This window comes from Gadus macrocephalus, chromosome 1 (assembly GCF_031168955.1).
Source record: "Gadus macrocephalus chromosome 1, ASM3116895v1".
Taxonomy (NCBI): Eukaryota; Metazoa; Chordata; class Actinopteri; order Gadiformes; family Gadidae; genus Gadus; species Gadus macrocephalus.
This window is the reverse complement of record NC_082382.1, coordinates 16129486-16149444: the sequence shown is the minus strand read 5'-3', so window position 1 is coordinate 16149444 and position 19959 is coordinate 16129486. Positions and strand designations below refer to the sequence as shown.

At 42.7% G+C, this 19959-nt stretch overlaps 2 protein-coding genes across 2 annotated transcripts; one reads left to right on the top strand and one right to left on the bottom strand.

Moving 5' to 3' along the window:
- Positions 1 to 5548: 5548 nt before the first annotated feature.
- Positions 5549 to 11977, bottom strand: spata2 (spermatogenesis associated 2). Its single transcript, XM_060049422.1, has 3 exons — positions 11856 to 11977; positions 10275 to 11086; positions 5549 to 9739 (listed from the first exon to the last, which is right to left on the bottom strand). Exons 2-3 carry the CDS (start codon positions 10611 to 10613, stop codon positions 8387 to 8389), a joined length of 1692 nt encoding a protein of 563 aa, XP_059905405.1. The 5' UTR covers positions 10614 to 11086; positions 11856 to 11977; the 3' UTR covers positions 5549 to 8386.
- A 610-nt stretch (positions 11978 to 12587) lies between these two features.
- rnf114 (ring finger protein 114) lies at positions 12588 to 16306 on the top strand. Its single transcript, XM_060049437.1, has 6 exons — positions 12588 to 12781; positions 13312 to 13462; positions 13611 to 13717; positions 14303 to 14417; positions 14589 to 14696; positions 15054 to 16306. The coding sequence occupies exons 1-6, from the start codon at positions 12645 to 12647 to the stop codon at positions 15117 to 15119; spliced, it is 684 nt and encodes a 227-aa protein (XP_059905420.1). The 5' UTR covers positions 12588 to 12644; the 3' UTR covers positions 15120 to 16306.
- The last annotated feature ends 3653 nt before the right edge of the window (positions 16307 to 19959 follow it).

Below are 19959 nucleotides of genomic sequence, written 5' to 3'. Positions count from 1 at the left end.
GATGACTTAAACCGGTGTCTTGATGGTGCATTGTTAAGTACGGAGGTTAACACTCTAGTCAGCTCATGATCGGATCCCTGCAAAAAATACTGTCTTATTTTTATTGGTCAACATGGAAAAACCATGAGGGGTAACTCTGTCGTTTTTTATCGGCCGTCATGAAATAAATATAAGGGGAAAACACTGTTGATATTTATCAAATAAAACATAGGGGGTGACACTGTTGTTTTTCTTTGGTCATCATGAAAAAACCCATAAGGGGTAACTCTGTTGTTTTTTATTGGTCGTCATGAAAGAAAACATAAGGGGTAACACTGTTGTCTTTCTTTGGTCGTCATGAAAAAAACCACAAGGGGTAACACTGTCGCTTTTATTGGTCGTCATGAAAAAAAACATAAGGGGTAAGACTGCTGTTTTTTATTGGTCGTCATGAAAGAAAAAATAAGGGGTAACATTGTTGTTTTTTATTGGTCGTCATGAAAAAAACATAAGGGGTAACACTGTTGTTTTTTATTGGTCGTCATGAAAAAAAACGTAAGGGGTAACACTGTTGTTTTTTATTGGTCGTCATGAAAAAAAACATAAGGGGTAACACTGTCGTTTTTTATTGGTCGTCATGAAAAAAAACATAAGGGAAATAATAGAAATACACACATACATTTTAATGTCATGTATATCGTCTTTATTGATGATTGATTATTGAGTGTTGTCATCGCCTCAGTGGTGCAGTGGAGTGCACGCTGCCTAACCCCCTGGAGACCGGGGTTCAAGTCCGGTTGATGACCTTGGTTGGAAGACTCTTATCTCTATTTCATGCGAATTATAAAGACAAGTATAACCTTTGTGATGACTTAAACCGGTGTCTTGATGGTGCATTGTTAAGTACGGAGGTTAACACTCTAGTCAGCTCATGTTCGGATCCCTGCAAAAACCACTGTCATATTTTAATTGGTCAACATGGAAAAAACATGAGGGGTAACTCTGTCGTTTTTTGTCGGCCGTCATGAAATAAATATAAGGGGAAAACACTGTCGATGTTTATCAAATAAAACATAGGGGGTGACACTGTTGTTTTTCTTTGGTCGTCATGAAAAAAAACACAAGGGGTAACACTGTTCTTTTTTATTGGTCGTCATGAAAGAAAACATAAGGGGTAACACTGTTGTCTTTCTTTGGTCGTCATGAAAAAAACCACAAGGGGTAACACTGTCGTTTTTATTGGTCGTCATGAAAAAAAACATAAGGGGTATGACTGCTGTTTTTTATTGGTCGTCATGAAAGAAAACATAAGGGGTAACACTGTTGTTTTTTATTGGTCATCATGAAAAAAACATAAGGGGTAACACTGTTGTTTTTTATTGGTCGTCATGAAAAAAAACACAAGGGGTAACACTGTCGATATTTATCAATTAAAACATAGGGGGTAACACGGTCGTTTTTATCAAATGAAACATGAGGGGTGACACTGTCGTTTTTCTTTGGTAGTCACGAAAAAAAACATAAGGGGTAACACCCTTTTTTTATTGGTCGTCATGAAAAAAACCATAAGGGGTAACACTGTTGTTTTTCATCAGTCATCATGGGAAAAAAACATCAGGGGTAACACTGTTGTTTTTATCAAATGAAACGTAAAAAAAACTGTCTTTTTTTATATCTGTCGTCATGAAAAACCCATACGGGGTAACACTGTCGAAATGTATCGAAAAAAACATAGGGGGTAACTATACAATCGTATCTTCCTGAAACCAATCACCAAAAGTTCAACAGAAATCAGAAGGAAAGAAAGTGTTTCCTGTAATCAGGAGAGCTGACTCTGCTGAAAAACGTCAAGTTAAAACTCCAGATCTCCTTATTCTCTCATTTCGTTCCCTCCACTCATTACAGCTCGTTACGCCGGATTAGCCTATCCCTGCTGTTGAAAGTTACAAGATTAGGGGTCCCCTACATCCTTGTCCACCCTGCCCTGTGACTATGGATTTCCATTATGGCAGCCACTTGCACTGCGAACCATCAACAAATCTGATTCTGATTCAGAAACCATTACACTTCAAATCCTTCTAGTGGAGGAATCTCTCTCATTATGCTTCCCTTCTCACGGTTTCTTCCAGTTCTTCCCATTTTGTTAAGGGAAGCTGTTCATTGGGTGAGGAGGTGAAATCTAAATTGCTCTGAAAGTGGGGCCTCTGAAGCCCCTTTGAGATGGTAAGGGGGTTAAAGGCTTTATAAATAAACATGTAGCTCATGTAGTTTAGAGCTCTGAGGGTAGATATTGCTTCTGGTGGGCCAATAAGGCAAATGGGATTTAATGACCGCCATGGAATGTCCAAGGTCGTCAAAACAGCCTCAATAGGCCGCTGAGAAAGTGGGACCCCTACTCTCAATTTTAGAACTAATATTTTGACTTGGGTAAGTGCTTTTCTAACTGCCTGTATAGTATAGCAATATTCATTTGCTTAAATACCAACATCACTTTCGTCTCCTGCCTTTCATTCCTTTAAGGCTAATGCAAAAAAAACAACGATGTCATTGAATGTGAATGAAGGCAGAGAGTACATCAAGCTCATTGCTTAAGTGAACCTATGGTAAGTAAAATAAAAATGTCCGTGCAGACAAAGAGATGCAGGGAAAACATGTCATGGGTGAAAGTCACACAGAAAAGGGGTGGGGGGGATTTGAAGTGGACAAGTAAGAAGAGTAAGGCTGCATTTTCCTTCAAGAATGCAGTTAACTGATGCGCTGCTGAAAGACTGTAATCATCGTCTCGTCTCTAACACACACACACACACACACACACACACACACACACACACACACACACACACACACACACACACACACACACCCTTGTCCTTGGATTTCTGTTCCCTCCCCTTGTGCTTCAGATTTGCACTTCATATTAGATATTCTCAAATACAATATGTCTTTCATGTTAATGTGCATGCTGTCATGCAATGCATGATTGTATCTATTTGTGAGGCAGGTTGCAAATAAAAAAATGTGGTCTGATCAGACAACATTCACTCCACATTCTTCTCTAGTAATCAATCCTGTTGGGAACAATCTAGCACAGACGTACACACAATGTTTATGTGAAGCCGAACTCGTTAACCTTGATGCATGGGACTTAAGTTAAGGGAATGGCAAGTAGGCTAGTCCCAGATGCAATACTTATATTTTGTATGTTTTTATAAAAAAAAAAGTGGTCTTGGGATGCTGGGAAGAACTTCTTTCCGGCACCATTCTCAAGATGAGGGAATTAACCGGGGTTGCGTGCGACTTCACAGAGTTCTTCTTGTTGATGATATTCTAAGTGGGGCGCATCTCTGAGCCTATTTCCTGTAGCGTTAATTAGTGCAGTGTAGTGACACTGACAAAAACCCGGCGCTGCAGTCAAAATGGGAGAAGGGCTGGGACATGTGTCAAAATACTGCCCGAGGTAATGGAATAAGTAGTCGTGTGTGGTCTGTTGTGATGTACTATTAAAGAAAGGCCATGCACCAAAAGACACAACACACAAAAAATAATTACATTATTTTTATGCATTGTAGGTGACCTCAGGGTTCTTTGATTGAAACAGATCAGTTCTCTTGCAAGCTAGCTTTTATTTGGCTGCTATTTGGTGGTGCGATCATTCTGAAACGGATTGCAATAATAATAAAGGCAACATAGTTGAAACCTACGGAATGTGGAGGAGGGGATGTACATAATACCTCCATCTGCTATTCACCTTCTCGGGTGAGCCCCCCTTTTCTTCCTTGGATTAACGTTCCTTAGGCCCACCAGGCATCCATCGTAGCCTACAGTAACACTGGATAACTAACTCTGGTATTCTGCCTGTTCATCCGTGTTAGAAAAATACATTTCTTTCGCACTGCAAATGTGCACGTTACCAAAATAGCCTATCATTTGTAGATCTGTTGCGGTCCATAACTCCCGGCACTCAAGAGGATTATGTTAATATACTGTCAATAGTATACTGACACTATTGAAACAGATTACCGCTAGACCCTGTTAAAAAACTATTTGGTCTGGGAATCATCTTTTTTACTTCATTGAGTGGAGAAATATCCCATCATCCCAAATTGGACACACAGCATGTTACCTGATCGAATATGTTAACATTAAAGGACCATTTATTTGTATGAGGTCAATATTCAGCAGATAAGACTTACATCCTGATCATTCGTCAGATGTGGATGGGTGCTATCCTGACTAAATAATCAAGGACAAATCTGTGGTCTATTGTTAGCAAATGATAACTTACTGATAGGCCAAATGGTAATAAAGTAGTAGGCCTATATCGGAGTAGGGCTGTGTAATAATCAATAAATGGATGTAATCTTTCTCCAGTTAATGGGTTTCACATGAGTCAGAAGATAATGGATTTTATTCAATCCATTGACATACTTATACATAAATACATGTACCCATGCATTTATATTAATGGATTTCACTCTATATGCATTAATTGAGTCTGATAGTGAATATGGATTTTGACTGATTCAACTTGAAATTTTAGTCACGTTCATTGAGCCAGTGATGTTCAATGCTCTGAGTTGAATGGGCAATCTCTCTTCTCTTGGTGCTGTCCTTCACTGCCACCTACTGGAATTATGAAGAAAGAACAGTTGATTTTCAAACATTACATTTGTTGCATGCATTTGTTAGAAAAAACCCTGTTCTTACAGGGAAAAGCTGTAATTTAAGACATTTAAGTGTTGCACTGTATATACCTCTACGGACAGTAAACAACATTTAAACACAAGTTTTCAACTTTCTGCAGAGCTCGAAAAAATAATGAGTGCTTTCTAAAATCACGGTTGAAGAGCACACACAGGCAATTTTCTTTCTCCAGAATTTTATTCTTGAAATTATTTTATAAAAACTCAATACATTTCAATATATATATTCATATATTTTTATATTCATATTTTTTTCTTCACCGATTAACAATGTTGGCTATTTTCCCTTTACTCCCCTTGTATGCCCTCGTAATCCTAACAGGGCTGGAGATCCCTACGCACAAACATTGTGCGGCGGCCCTCAGCATACGCAGAGGGGGGGGGGGGGAGAGCGGAGAAAGGGCTTCCAGGGGAGTGAGGTACGGGTTCAGGCCGTTAGTACAGAGCATGCCAGAAACTGTTGGGGGTATCCTGAACCCAGGTCAGCGGGGGGGGGGGGGGCTTTTGTACACACTACACCACTGTTAATACCGGTAAGATAACCACACAAAGAGATAAAGACCTTTCAGAATGCCTTGTTCAGCATGTTTGGTGGGATTAAAAACAGATCATGTTCAATGTCTCCTTGTTCGAGATGCAAAACGCGTTTTTGTTCTGTTGTCATCGGTAACCAATGACGGGAATGACAGATGCAAACGAAGTTCCGGATACGTAAACCCCCAATGCCTACAAGTAGCAGCCCTATAAACTGGTTTAGCCCTTTGTGAAGCTTAAAAAAAAAATAAGAGATTTGTCCAAGAAACAATAACTAAATTTCTGGCATGTGTGGGTCGATTGTGGGTCAATTTTCTTTCCCCCCCCCCCCCCCCCCCCATCATTCATCTCGTGTTCTTGAGAGGACAACACCTATGGACAATATGGTGGCCTTAATAATTGATCATAATATAATGTTTGATTATATATCCCGGATTGTTAAACCAATCAGATGACACCATTTTAGGTGTTCAAAACTAACATTTGTTCTTCATTTGGCAATATCATTTAAAATTGAAACTTGGCTCAATGATACCTCTTAAAGTCTCCTTCTTTGCTGGTATGAATTGCTATGAAAATAAATCAGGCAATAAAATAGATCTTGATAAATATTCACACAAGCCATTTTAGAAAGGCTTCATTGGATTTAAACAAAAAATTATAATTGCACATCTCCCCAAGGTCATTCAAGACATCTGAATTTGTCCTTTCAAACGCCATCTCGCACAGCCACATACCCACGTATAGCTATCTGTCCAAAGTGGCCAAGCAGTGCCTACCCTGCGAAACCATTAAGAATGTGACCTCCACAAACCCAATGAACACATCGAGCAGCTACTCTCAACTGAGGCATATATTTGTCATGCGATAATTACAAAAACAACAAAAATGTTATGGCAAAATTAGTTAAATAAAGTGTAGGTAGCAACCAAACAATGGTTTAAGGAAAAGAACGTCTGGTGTGAGTGTCGTTTCAAACAATTAATAAAAGCATGTGTGGTTAAGAATCAGTGTGGATGAGCCCAAAATAAATCCATTAAATTGTGGAATCAATGCAGAGCCATAACGCACAAAAGGGTACCCACCCTGGCAATAACACAAATCGATAGCCCTCAGTAAACGCAACATGCTAGTGTTTGACCTATGTTTTACTAAAACACGAAATCAATCGAGTGTCTGACTGTGATCGTCTTCTGTCAAAAGGACGCATCAGAACAAGATTAAGGCATTTGGAAATGATACCTTTCCCAGAACAAGCTCACTGCAATCTGTGATCAGTCAACATAACCAATTGTCAATACCATCCTTTTATGATGAAAAGGGAGCCCTTCAGGACTATGTGATGCAATGCATATTACTCTTTGGTGATGGCAGCCTTGAGTCCCTTCAGGAAAAGTGTGCTCTCTTGATGAAAAGCATTTGTTTAAATACAGAGCCATAGTTTGATATAGGCAGGCTGTTTGGAGTAATAGTGTGATAATGAGATGGCCGTAAACACTACTCATTTTCCAACTGGATGAGTTTCCTAAATGAAGCAGGCAGGCCTTCTAAAATACTAAAAAATTGAGATAAAGTTAATTTTTGTACAGCAAAAACTTTAATGCTAACACTACAAGGATCACTGCTAGATATTGTCTCGAAAGCACATTACATAGAACCCCAAATGGTCTAACTATACTGATTTCTTAGCCGTAGCCTATACTGAGGAAACTTTAGTGCATTTTATATTTTACAAAGTTTTCAGATGAGAAAGCCCCTGAGGATTAAATGTGAATGAGGAAGTCCACTTTGACAATCAGAAGATGGTTAAATTGACTGCTCAGAACATTACAGGCAACATGTCTGTTTCCTTAGGCAACACATGAAAGAAAATAACACCCGCAAAATGCCACAAAAAGAAAAACGATAATAACTTCGGTTTTCAGGGCTCGTTCATAACCTGAACGTCAACAACAGGTAATTAGGCTGAAGTGATTTGAGGTAGACAGACATACTGTTTTCAAAGCACAGATCTTTAAGCTGTCCGTAATCAATTCAAACAAAGGACACCGTTCACCTAGACGACCACGGCTCAGGATGATTTGTTTTGGCCAGCTTGAGCAGACTACCTGTGACCTGAGACACTGGGACATTGACGGAATAAATCATTACAGTAAGGTCAAGGTCAGTATGTCATGGGGGGAGGGGGGCTTAAAGTGGAGTGCAATGAAAGAAGTGGGCTTGATACAACGCAACAGGTTATTTACCAGTAAAACATTTCACATACTTCACAGATCTCTGATGACCACGATTCAACAGCAGCTTCTCAAAACTCCTGCTATGTCACTCACAATTCTGGGTTCATTTTACATGGGATCTTCTTGTACTAGGCCATTACTTTTGGCATAGTATAAGAAATACATGCCGATACATGGCATATGAACGGTCTCACACTGGGCCCTTCCAAGTGTATCAACGCCAGTCTCAAAGACACAAAAGCTTAAAGCCAGTTCTCATGCCCATGTAACAGTCACACATTGTTCTAGAGAATAAAAAATATATACCATTGACTTCCAGTGTACTCCTGTTTTGTTTCAATTTTTCTTTTCAAGTTAAAAAAGGTTCTTCTCTATGCACGCAACTTCACTCACACAAAGATTCACACTCTCTCACACACACACACACACAAACGTATATATATTTATATATAGAGAGTGATATTATACCTTTACGGAATTCTTATCTGAGAAGTTAGGCAAAGTAATTTTTTTCAGGTTCATTTGGATAGACTTTACTTTAAACAAGAATAAATCAAGCTCTCTTTTGTTCCACCTTCCCTTTGTGAAGGACATACATTTCTCCAGAGTGGGAAGCGCTACAACAACACATGACTACTGAAGAGCAGGCAGCAGGGTTTAAAAAGGAGAGGGGGGGGGTAGAAATGGTCAAAAGGCCTGACCTCGAACAAGGCAGAGAGATGAGCCGAAGATATGGAGCTCCGCGGCCTGCGGAGGCCGAAACACACTAGTTCAAGGTGGAGAGAGGCCGTGAAAGGTAGTGGAGGCATAGGGAGAGAAACCGGAGGAGTGCAGGCTGCTAAAGCGCTCACACTGGACTATACATTTGAGGTCAGGGGGAGGGAGTAGAGGGCGGCGGGAGGAGAGAGGAGTGTTGCATACAGAGTCCCCGGCTCATCGGTAAACCAGGTGGGATATAGTGCCAGTTTTGAAGTTGAGCTGATGGTTGGGCACAAAGTTGTGCTGGGGATTTTTCCGCGTACATACATCCTTTGCATACAGGCCCATACACGAGTCACACGAAACCTTGGAGCAGTTCACGCAGGTGTGTGAGGCGCCGGGCTTATTACAGAACCCACACCGGGACCCCCCTAGGCTCGCACGATCGCCGTTGCCGCCGACCACCGCTGCCATGGCAACAGACTTGCTTGGAAACAGCTTGGTGGACATGAGCGGCTTCTCCAGCATCTGGGGGTGAGGGTGCGTGTGCGAGTGGGTCAACGTGAGGGGGTGTGGGTGGAGGTGGGAGTGGGAGTGGGTGTTGGAGTAGACGGACAGCTTCTCCTTCACAGGGATGTATCCGTCGAGGGGCCGCGGGGATTTGGGGTGGTAGTCCTGCAGGCCGCAGCAAGGGGCGGGGTCCACGTCGTGGCAGGCCGAGCACAGGATCACGTCGCACCTCTGGCAGGAGGCCACGCTGGAGCAGGCCACGCCGCAGCCCTGACACTTGACACTGCCGTGGGACTTGAGCATCCACCCGTCCCTGGCCTCCCGGGGCTCTCGAGACGGAGGTCGAGAGGGGGTCTGCCGACCCCCGATCCCGGCCATGCCCCGCTCCGTGTACAGGTCGATCTCATCCAGGGAGGACAGGTGGTAGGAGGTGTACGAATCGGGAGGCGGCGGCGATTGAACGGGAAAGAAATCGGCGACAGGGCTGTAGGAGGGCAGAGCCGCCACAGAGAAGAGGGACGCCGAGACGCAGGGTCTCAGGATCTCGTCCTTGGCGTCCTCCTCCGTGTCCACGAAAAGAGGCTCCTTCCTAAGACTCAGGGAGGCCTTGAGGATGGGCTTGTTGGCCGCCGCCGCGTGCCAGTGGCCGGCCCCGTCGGTGACGTCCACCGACTTGGAGGGACGGCTGCCTCTCCTCAGGTGGTGGGGGTGGCCCCTCTCTATGTCCATGGGCCGCACCGACAGCCGAGCCATGTCCGACCCCAGGCTGTCCCGCCTGCGCAGCGCCTCGGCGCAGCCCGCAGCGTCGTCATGGCACCCCATGCGGAGCTCCAGGGCCTCCAGCTCCGAGGCCGAGCCCCGGGCCAGGGCTACTACCTCGGCCAGCAGACGGCACTCCGCCTGGGCCAGGAAGAGCTCAAAGGCCAGCTGCCGGAGGTGGGTCGCACCGCCCGGGTTCTCCCGCAGATGGAACTGAGACTCATGGTCACGGGAGTAGCCAATGGTGCGCATGATGGACCGGAGCTCGGTGTCGGAGATGGCGGACTGCAGCTGGTACACGTAGGGGCCGGTGAAGGTCTGAAATGAAATTGCCGAGAAACAATTAGACGCATGCAGTCATTAACTGCTTTTGTTTTGACTTGGCTACGGTAATATATTTGTTTTGACTATGGGGCTACTGGACCTGAATTAAACATGCATTTAAAAGGATAAGTGTGGGAGCCATGAATCATCGTAATGATTGTGAGGTAACTACAGTGAATCATGCTTTGCTCCTCGGCCCTTTCTTTTGAACCCATCAGAAAACAAGCCTGTCGTTGTAGATATGTTATCTAACGTCTACAGCATGCAGGTGTTATCAGTTCTACCCAATTGAAAAGGCAATTGTTTGGGACTTAATCTTCTAAGCCCATTCTTTGAAGAGCCCAATGAACAAATCATGCCCTTCCCCTAAATACTTTGCTATAATAACCTACGTGCTTCATTCTACTCCCCCAACATGATGTAACCAACATCTCACACACTGAAACTGGAAGCAGAAGAATTTTTGGGAAAAAAAACAACTGGACAATTTCCAAAACATGAACAACCCGAAACGTATTACAATGCCCACCTTTATAGACCTGAACTCCTTTTTCCAGGGGAAGAGCAGAAGGTTTGTGCAGATGGTTTCCAGGGTGTGAAAGGCCCTCTCCAGGCCCTTGATGCCCCCTCTTTGGCAGCGGAGAGAGTTCTCCACCACCTCATAGAAGCGCACCATTCTGAAGCGCTGTCCAGGGTCAGGCTGGTAGGCCCCGAGCAGCGCTGTGGCGGTGGAGAGCAGGGCCTCGCTGTCCTTGTGTCTGCCTTTCCCGCCCTCTGGTGGGGGCCCGCCACCGGCCCCCTCCTCCAGGCGCCTCTCCAACGCCGCCACATACCTCCGAAACAGGTCTTCTTTTAACTTGGCATCCATTCTCAGCAGCAGACCGTTAGTCGGCTGTGGCACCTTTGTTCAGAAAGCTCTTTTAGCATTCCCTTACCCAGGTGCCACGCCCAGGCTTAAGAACCATCATAAACCACATATTGCCACACAATCTCAAGTTTATGTCTTCTGGGAGGGGAAGGTGGAGCTCTATCTTAATCAGTAGCATATCATCTTCTTTTGAACCGTTCAATGGTGGTAACTAGGCTGCTGCCTGAAGGGACGCCTTCTTAAGGGCATCTCTGGGTTGTTTTCTTGGCTTGCACTTATCCCTCAGCCTGCCAGGCCAACGTCATGCACAATGAAGCCAAACAGAGGAGAAGTCTTGCACTGTTAGTCCAAAGCTGAAGACACACATTGACTGTCGATTTGACCAGTTTCTTCAAACGTAGTTCATCCAAGGTTACTCAGCACACAGGGGAAGGTAAAATGCGATGCGTTTTTTAAGCCATGTTGACTCCAAGCTGTAATTTAAGAACAAAATCATCATCATCTTCTTCTTAATGATGTTGTTAACACCTCTCCTACACATTTACACACATTTAATGTATGGCTGTTCATCACTGATCATTCCTAGCGTTATACATTCAAAGCAATACAGCCTACTATGCTACACACCGGCACCATAGAGAGACGCTGAGCAAAGCGGTCTGCACATATAGGAGAGACAAGCATTCTCACCAATGCCAAGCAAATTACTACACTGCGTGAATTCCTGACAATGCGCAGTTTAGGAAAATTTCAACGTTTACCTATGAATTGAAATGTTCCTGCTCGCGCTAATGGGCAGAGATATAGATCAGTAGATCATGCTCTACTGGTGGGCTGGTTTAATGGTTAACGTTAGACTGATTGGACTCCGTGCTAGCTCATATACCTGCACCATGTACATGATCTACCGCTGGCCATTTTCCTGCGCCAGCACCAGCGATGGATTCAAACCACCAGATGTTACGAAGGATAATGTCGTTTAACTCCAGGGCTACAATCAACAAACGTACAGTACGACACTTGCCGTGCCCCCCGAATACTGCTTAGACCGTAAACGCCCATTTCTGTGCTGCTAGTTAGCAATCGTTTGGGCTAGCAACCGACTTGATCTACACGTAAACGTCTACCGCATTCAGCCTTTATGGGCTCACAGTACACCAGACCCGTTGCCCTGTCCCCGGTCCCTGGTGTGCAGTTTGGTGTAATAATCACAAAAACGCAATTAGAACTGGACAGCCTTACCTTTAGGTAATGCTAGCTATGAGCTAGATACTCCTTCGCTAAAGGAAATTCCCATCGTTGCATCGCGCATGTGCACGAGTCTGACAGCTCTTCAGCGTCAAATGGTCCACGTGCACAGTACGGCTCCAGAATAATATAATACAATATAAAATAATGTAAAATAATATAATAATCTTATATCATGTATTAACATGATATAATATAACAATACTATACAATCTATTAATTGTGTATAATAATATATCAAATAATATAATAATATATTTTAATAGAATAATATAATGTCATACAATAATATAATAAATAATATAATACAATATATTGATATAATATATTATTATATAATACCATAGTACAATCGCTAAAATAGAATAATAGAATCGATTATAATAATTAAATATATTAGAATAATAGTTAGACTAGAATAATAGAATAATTGATTTGGGATCTTGGATATTTTTATATAGCTTTTTTATGCGCAAATAGCAGAAACATATTGAGCACACAATTCTGACAAACCATTGCTTACTAATATAATAACGTATAAACTACGCTGGATTTTCATTAATTTCATCTCATATAAATCTACATTTTTAAAAAACGAACGCAGATGTCTGTGAAAAGAAACATAAGTCATTTCTAAAACGCTACATCATTGTGGAAATATGGGAAAGTTTTTAAACGTATTTCCTGAGGCCAACTCCACCCTCATGCATCCCACGACACTTTCAGATAAACAGTGACGTCAGAGTGGACCGGTCGGGGGGGATTTCACAGCGAAGAAAAGAAATGGCGATGCTTGGGAGCTTTAGCTCTGCACATCAAAAGAAAAATATATCCGATGGCAGCAGGGACGTGACAGAATTTCTTTGTCCAGTTTGTCTCGAGATTTTCGACAACCCTGTAAGAACACAATGCGGGCATACGTAAGTATCTGCGCGTTTCGTTTATCTTTCAATCTTTACCTCTATCTAACATCAACGACGCATCGTTGTACGGAAACTATACAAATGCTTGTTAGTAATATAGATGTCATAGCCCACCAGCATGCGATATCAGTATCTACTTTTACTAAATGAAAGTATGAACTGAAACATTGTTGGTATTGTTGTTAATTTGCTTTACAGATCATGTAGCCAAAAAGAAAGTAAGCTTGCTAAATCACTATCAGTTTTGTTTACATCAAAGAAGGGGCCTTGCTTGGGAGATGTAGTTCGACACGTTTACGATTTCACCTTTGTGTCAATTCAAATGACTACAAATCCCAGCACTCTTTCGGGGTGGCATGTTTCCATACGAGTTTCAGGAAATGGGTTCGATTATGATACCTAAGCTCTCTGGCTTTTTAACAAAATGAAGATAAATATTCTTTGGTAGTGAAACCAAGTGGAACGTATCCAATGCCGCATGAAGGCGTAACCCGTTAAACAACTTCTCCTTACCGTTCTTAAATTAGGTTTTGCCAGAGTTGTCTGCAGGAGTGTCTACGTCCCCAGAAGCCTGTGTGTGCGGTGTGCAGGGCTTCTCTTGGCAACTGGACCAAAGCAACTGAGCTAGAGGCCCTTATCCACTCCTCTGTGGCTGCTTGTAAGGGCTGTGGCGTCCAGGTATTGTAGGCAGCATTGATCCTATGGAAGAACATTCAATAGGCAATGCAACATTTACTACTATAGGGCTTGTACAAAATAATGCATCATGGGATTTGTATTTTAGTGGGAGATCACTTGGATGTACATTTAATCATTTTCTTTACAGGTTGGTATGTCTCAGATGAGGAGCCACACAGCTGCCTGTTCAAAATATCAGGAGTACATTGAGGAGGGAGTGCGAACCTCTGCCCAGACCCAACCACCCATTGTCAGGTGACCAAAGTACAATAAAAAAAACATGGTTACATTTATGGTAGGCAATTTGCAGTAGCCAGCCAGGGTAAGGTAAAGTGAAAGTATCCATCCAAACACATTCTAACCCTCCTTTCAGTCCTCCAAAAGAAACCAGTCCCCAGACAAGCATGCCTAGCACACTAGCTTAGCACTGGGTATGCCCAGCCTTGGGAAAGGTGCCAGTCATGCGCAATGAGTGCATGGGCAGAGTGTGTGGGGATGGCCAAGTCGTTTGGTAGACAGACGGGTATGCAATCAAACCTGTTCATGTGGGCAGAATGAAATTATTAGACAGGCTTATTACAGGCCTGCCACAGCCACTGGATTAAAAAAAAAATGGTCACACCATTTGATTTATTGATTGCTGTCGGGATGTAAAGAGAAATTGCTTCTTTGATAAACGTCCTACCCTTGCTTTAACACATTTCCCTGAAAAAGTTCCACACACTCCCTAATGTAAGGTACATATTGGAATCCAAATCTGTCTTGAAGGAACTAATATCAAAAACGAAATGTTGAGACCTATCTAACAAGATGATTGTGTTGTTGCCTTTACCCACCCAGTCCTGTACCAAACCGCTATACCTTCACCTGCCCGTACTGTAACTGTCAGAACCTGGATCAGGATGGCCTGGTTGAACACTGTACCTCACAGCATAACAGAGACACTCGCCTAGTGGTAGGTAGCCCACCCTGATATGTAGAACTCATTGTCTTAAAAGTTTATTACGTTGATTACGAACAATTGCATTATTGTATGTTATAATTCCTGAGAAAACGTTATATATCAATATAAACATTGACATGATGACATTATTTTACCATGGCATTCATTGCTTTTCTTGTATAGGTTTGCCCTATCTGTGCCTCGATGCCCTGGGGAGACCCTAACTACAGGAGTGCTGACTTCTTCCAGCACCTCAAGATTAGACACACCTTTTCCTATGACACCTTTGTGGTAAGTAACGCCTCAAGTAGGTTCTTGATGTGGTGTTACGTAAAAATATTATCATGCTTTGTATCATGGTAATGGTGTATGAAAACGTCCATGGTGATGATGTTTTGAGAATGTAATGTTTTTATGAAGTTTATATAAATGTTTTATTCGGTTAAACATTGGCGTTTTATCAGAGTCAGAATGCTCCATACATTTTGTCACTAGTGTTGTATGCTAGCATTGTATGTATACAGCCTATGTGGTATATGTTTGTGATGTATGTAAGCATGCATAAATACATACACCACATACATAGTTGTGTATGCATGTTTTTTCAGTATACTTACTTCAAACCTTGCCCTTGGTGTCTCCTTTCAGGATTATTCAACAGACGAGCACACAATGATTCAGGAGGCTCTACAGCGTTCCTTAATGGAGAACTGAAGTAAAGAACAGTTCCTTCGAAGGGGCAGGGTAAACTGCAGACGGTGGTGTGATGTTTTTTGAAGACGGTGCGCGGTACTTCATTGTCTTCAATTTCATTAATTGACCGGTGGGTAAAACTAAATGGGCGTTTGGCTTTGTGAGGAATGTACATCCTTACAGTGACTAGAGATTTATTGTTGATCTAAAATTAAATGGGGCAAAATAAAAATGAGAGGAAGCACAATGTGCTTTCTAATTTAGGAGCCATGTCTGTCACACGTGTCAACATCCTGTGTCTCCCCTAATACAGCCTAAACTCTTGATAGATTGTGGATTATATCAGTCATATTTAAATTGTTTTTGTTGTTTGCACTGTGTCAAATAATCACAAAAAAATGCCTCAGTCCTACCGTAGTCATGACTTGAAGTGTATTAGATGGTTCTACCACTAGGTGGCTAGTAGTTTGCAAGCAGAATACCAACCTCACCCAGTAGTGTTAACTGATGGGGAAAACGCTATTTAAGAGCATGTTTAACTCTTCAAAGTGTGAGTTGCTGCAGTTGGAATTTGTCAAATCAAATGGACACCACCTGTATTTTATGTTCATGTTTGTATGTTCATACTGAATGGGATATTTCTTGTTTTTTCATGCATCCCTTGGTCTGCTAGAAAGTATAGATAATATCTCAAAGCCTCAATATGGCTATTTGTTTTATTTTTTAACTGTTCTTCCTTTTTCCTCTATGTTCTGTGCTTGTTAACGATCTCATACCCATCTCAAAATTGCCACTTTTGGTTGCTATCTTAGCTAATCAAATTATACACATTTGTGCATACTTGTTATTAAGGCCAGTGATTTACTTTCATGTCGTTCTGGCCACTAAAATACATCTTAGCGGCCATAAGGGGGCAGTAGAGTTCCATCATTTGCTCGTCATCTGTGAAAGCCACTGGTCAACACCAGGCTCTCACCTAGCGCATAATAACGCTTCATTCTCTAAATGTGCTTCCTTTAATAGTCCGTTCATAGTTATCATCTTGGCTAAATACGTTTGCTTTGCAATTTATCCTTTGCATTCAAGAAATTATCCTGGAATTTGACAGTTGTCATAGCCTTTTAATAAAACTGCAAACATGTTAGGCAGTTTGTAACATCTATATTGTATATTTCTTTATTGTAATTAAAAGCATTTTGTTGACCATTTCTGATGCACCTTTTACATCAACTGTCCTTTATCTGTGATATTATCTTCATTTTTTGATATTGCTGCCTCAAAAAGTAAATGTAAAATATGTATTGGTTGTAATTGTTTCTAACTAGCAGCATTTTAATCTGTATCTGAGCACATGGCAATCCATATTTTTAGTTTTAACAATAGCAGCCCAAAAAGCAATGGCCATTGGCCTCAATGTAAAGATTTATAATTTCAACCCATTTTTGTTTCTCAAATTTAAAAGGGATTTTTTTTGTTATTTGTGCAATTTCTGCTGTGTGAATTCACACTTGGCCACAAGGTTGTCCTTTCGTATGTATTGATGACTATGTTCATGTCCAAAATCCTATTTCATCTTGCCCACTGTTCATGACTGCAGTTGTGTCTCATAAAGATTAATAACACAATCCACACCCAAAAGAGAAGTAGCACTGGCTAACAACCGGAATGCCTTTTTTTTTTTTTTTTACACTGCTCTTTGTGCCACACACAAATTCTCATGTATCTTATTCTTCCTTGTCATCCTGGCTGTTACTAAATCCAGATAAATTAAAGTTCTTCAATTATTTAAAACAAACCCGCTCCAGCAATCAGGCTGATTTATACCTCTGAGTGTGTGCGTGCGCTTGTGTGTGTGTTGGGGGGCATGCTGGACACACAGAGAGAAGTAAAGCAATAATGAGAAGCTACGGTGTAAGTACAGACAATGTCACTTCTGTTGCTGATGCTCAGATATAGATTGATCAGAACGACGTCAAACCACTAAAATGGGTGAGGAAACAAGAGCGTCCTACGACCCCGGTGGAGTTGTCCCCGTGTTTGTGCATTATATTGTGTAGGCCTATTATTTTCCGAAGTTTATGATGAAACCTTGTTTCCGTGTACATTTTCCACAGGGAGAGGGGGAAACCCTTCCATCTCGCAGGCTTTTTTATTCCTGTTTCAAAATCAGTAATTAGTTAAGCGATGGCGCTGTTCGCCGCCTAACTTCATCCTCCCCTACCCTCTTGTTGTTGCCCCCCCTCCCCCCGCCCCCATAAGGATTTGGCTCCTGGCAGTTGGAGGAGACGAGTTAGCTGAGATAACGAGATACAACCAGTGCTCCTGGGCAGGAAGGAAGTGCAGCTGAAAAACATGGCGGCAATAAGTCTTTCTTCTGTCTGTTTGGTGGCAGAGTAAAAAAAAATAAAAGGGGGTGGGGGGGGTGCAAGGTGGGTATTAGCGATAGCAAGAAAGAAAGGGGGGTGGGGGCGGATGAACATATTTAATACAAATTTCATAAAGTTCAGTGTTAGTGGATTCTTTGATGCAGGAGAGATATGCTGTGTGGAGTCTGCAGGCTGTATATAAGATGCAATTAACGGTGCAGGAATCCGCAGGCGTAGCCTACAGCCAGAGGCAAAGCGGACGTCAACGTGTCCCGCAACGGTGTCGCTTGGTCACTCGTGACATGCGATCAGCTTCATCTTCCCTCATTTGGATGAAACCAAATGGAATGTAAATGATGCATTTATGAACATGCAGCCAGCTGCTGCTTATTTACATATATTTGTTTGTGATGGTTGATTTCAGGATTGTAGAATCACATTTACTCCGGAAGTGTGACCTATTTTCGAGGGGTTTTGTGTGTTAATTTCAGGTTATTGCAATTCAATATATTTTTTGGACAGCACCAAACCAACTTCATTTCAACTAAAGGGTAGGAATCTAAGTTTTGAACTGGAGGTGTTGGGGGTGTAACAAGCCTATATCGCCTGTGGGTCAGGGGCAGTGTAAGGTCACTCTGATGGGCCACACTGGTCCACGCAAAGCAGCTCCACTGCCTTGACTTGAAAGCAAGACGGCTCTTCAACATCCTTCCAAACAACTTTCTTCAATATTCTCCAGGTTACATAAAGGAGAGAGCATCTAGAGGTAAAAGGTATTTCCATATATCAGTGCCTCAGAAGTTATCTCCATTTCTTCTCCAGCTCTCTTTCTAGTTTTGCTGAGGCAGGTATCTGTGATGAGGTGTGGCGTGGGAAGGCGGCGCATTGGGAGTTTGCTCGCCGTAAAATTCCTCAAAGTCAGGAGAAACAGGAAGAGCAGGAATCCTGCCATGCAGGCACGGGGGCACACCGGGCTGGTCGTCTCAAATGTTTGAACACAAAGTGCCACCGGGCTTCCCCGACATCAATACTGATTCTACACAGACTTCTCTTCCGCTTTTAAACTCTTAACAACCGACCCCCTACTCTAGTCACACACACGCACACAGACACACGCACACACACACACACACGCACGATTGCACGCACACACACACACCTCTGGTGTTCCTAGCCCAAGAGCAATGTGTCTTAACTTTGATTTAATAATGCCTGCAACTAATATGGTACTGTATCGGCTCATGTTAACTTAACAAGGTTTTGCATTGTGCATGTGTGTGTGTGTGGGGGGGGGGGGGGGGGGGTCTGTGTGCACATGTGGTTATGTGCTAGTTTTATATACATGAAAAACACTGGCACTATGACATCACTTAATATACTGTAGGAGGCAAAACACAGTTTAATACTACGCACACAGGAAAAGCAACTTTGTTGAGTTAAAGAAAACCCCATTTAGGTATTTACTCTCTCGCTCTCTCTCTCTCTCTCTCTCTCTCTCTCTCTCTCTCTCTCTCTCTCTCTCTCTCTCTCTCTCTCTCTCTCTCTCTCTCTCTCTCTCTCTCTCTCTCTCTCTCTCTCTCTCTCTCTCTCTCTCTCTCTCTCTGTCGACTAATCAGGAGAAAAACACACCTGGGTTGCAAGGACCAATTCAGGGTCTAAACAGTGGCTAGCAGCGTCATGTCACACAACCAAATGAAATGCTAAAAACTCTAAAGAATCACTGCAGTTGCAGAACTATTCCCCTGGCAGTGTGAATGAATATCAAACACATTGATTCATCTGTCAAGGGACTTGCTAATCATTGCCGGCCCATTTATTAAATTATTTGAATTTTCCGCCGCCACTGTACTAATATTTGAAAGTTAGGCCCTCTAAGGTGTGAATGAAAAGGGGGGTAAAATCCCTGGAGTCATGCATTTGCAATTTGCACACATATGTATGTATGTATGTATGTATGTATGTATGTATGTGTGTGTGTGTGTGTGTGTGTGTGTCTGTTGGGGGGGGGGGGGGGGGGGGGGCGTGCATGTGTGCATGCATACATGTGTGTGTGTGTGTGTGTGTGTGTGTGTGTGTGTGTGTGTGCGCGTGTGTGTGTGTGTGTGTGCAGGGGCTATGTTTGTGTGTGGAAGAGGTGTCGGCCCAAGGCCTATTATTTCCCACATTAATTTTTCCATTTGAAATCGTGGCTCAATGGCCCAGTGCAGGAGAATCAGGGAGGAGAGGAAGACTGTGAGAGAGGAAGAAGGGGAGGAGGAACAAGCGAGGGATGCAACAGCTTTCATGTCCAACAGGGGAGGGCAATTTCACTTTCAAAGAGAATCCCCATAATGTGTGAGACAGAGCCCCCTCTTCTCCCCAACTTTCTCTCTTGTTCTTACATTCTACCACTTGCCCGGGGAAAAGCCTATTTCCCCCCAATAAGACACTTGTTTCTGCCGTTCTTGTTATACACCCCAACCACTACTACATTATAACAGATGAGGGAATGGCGT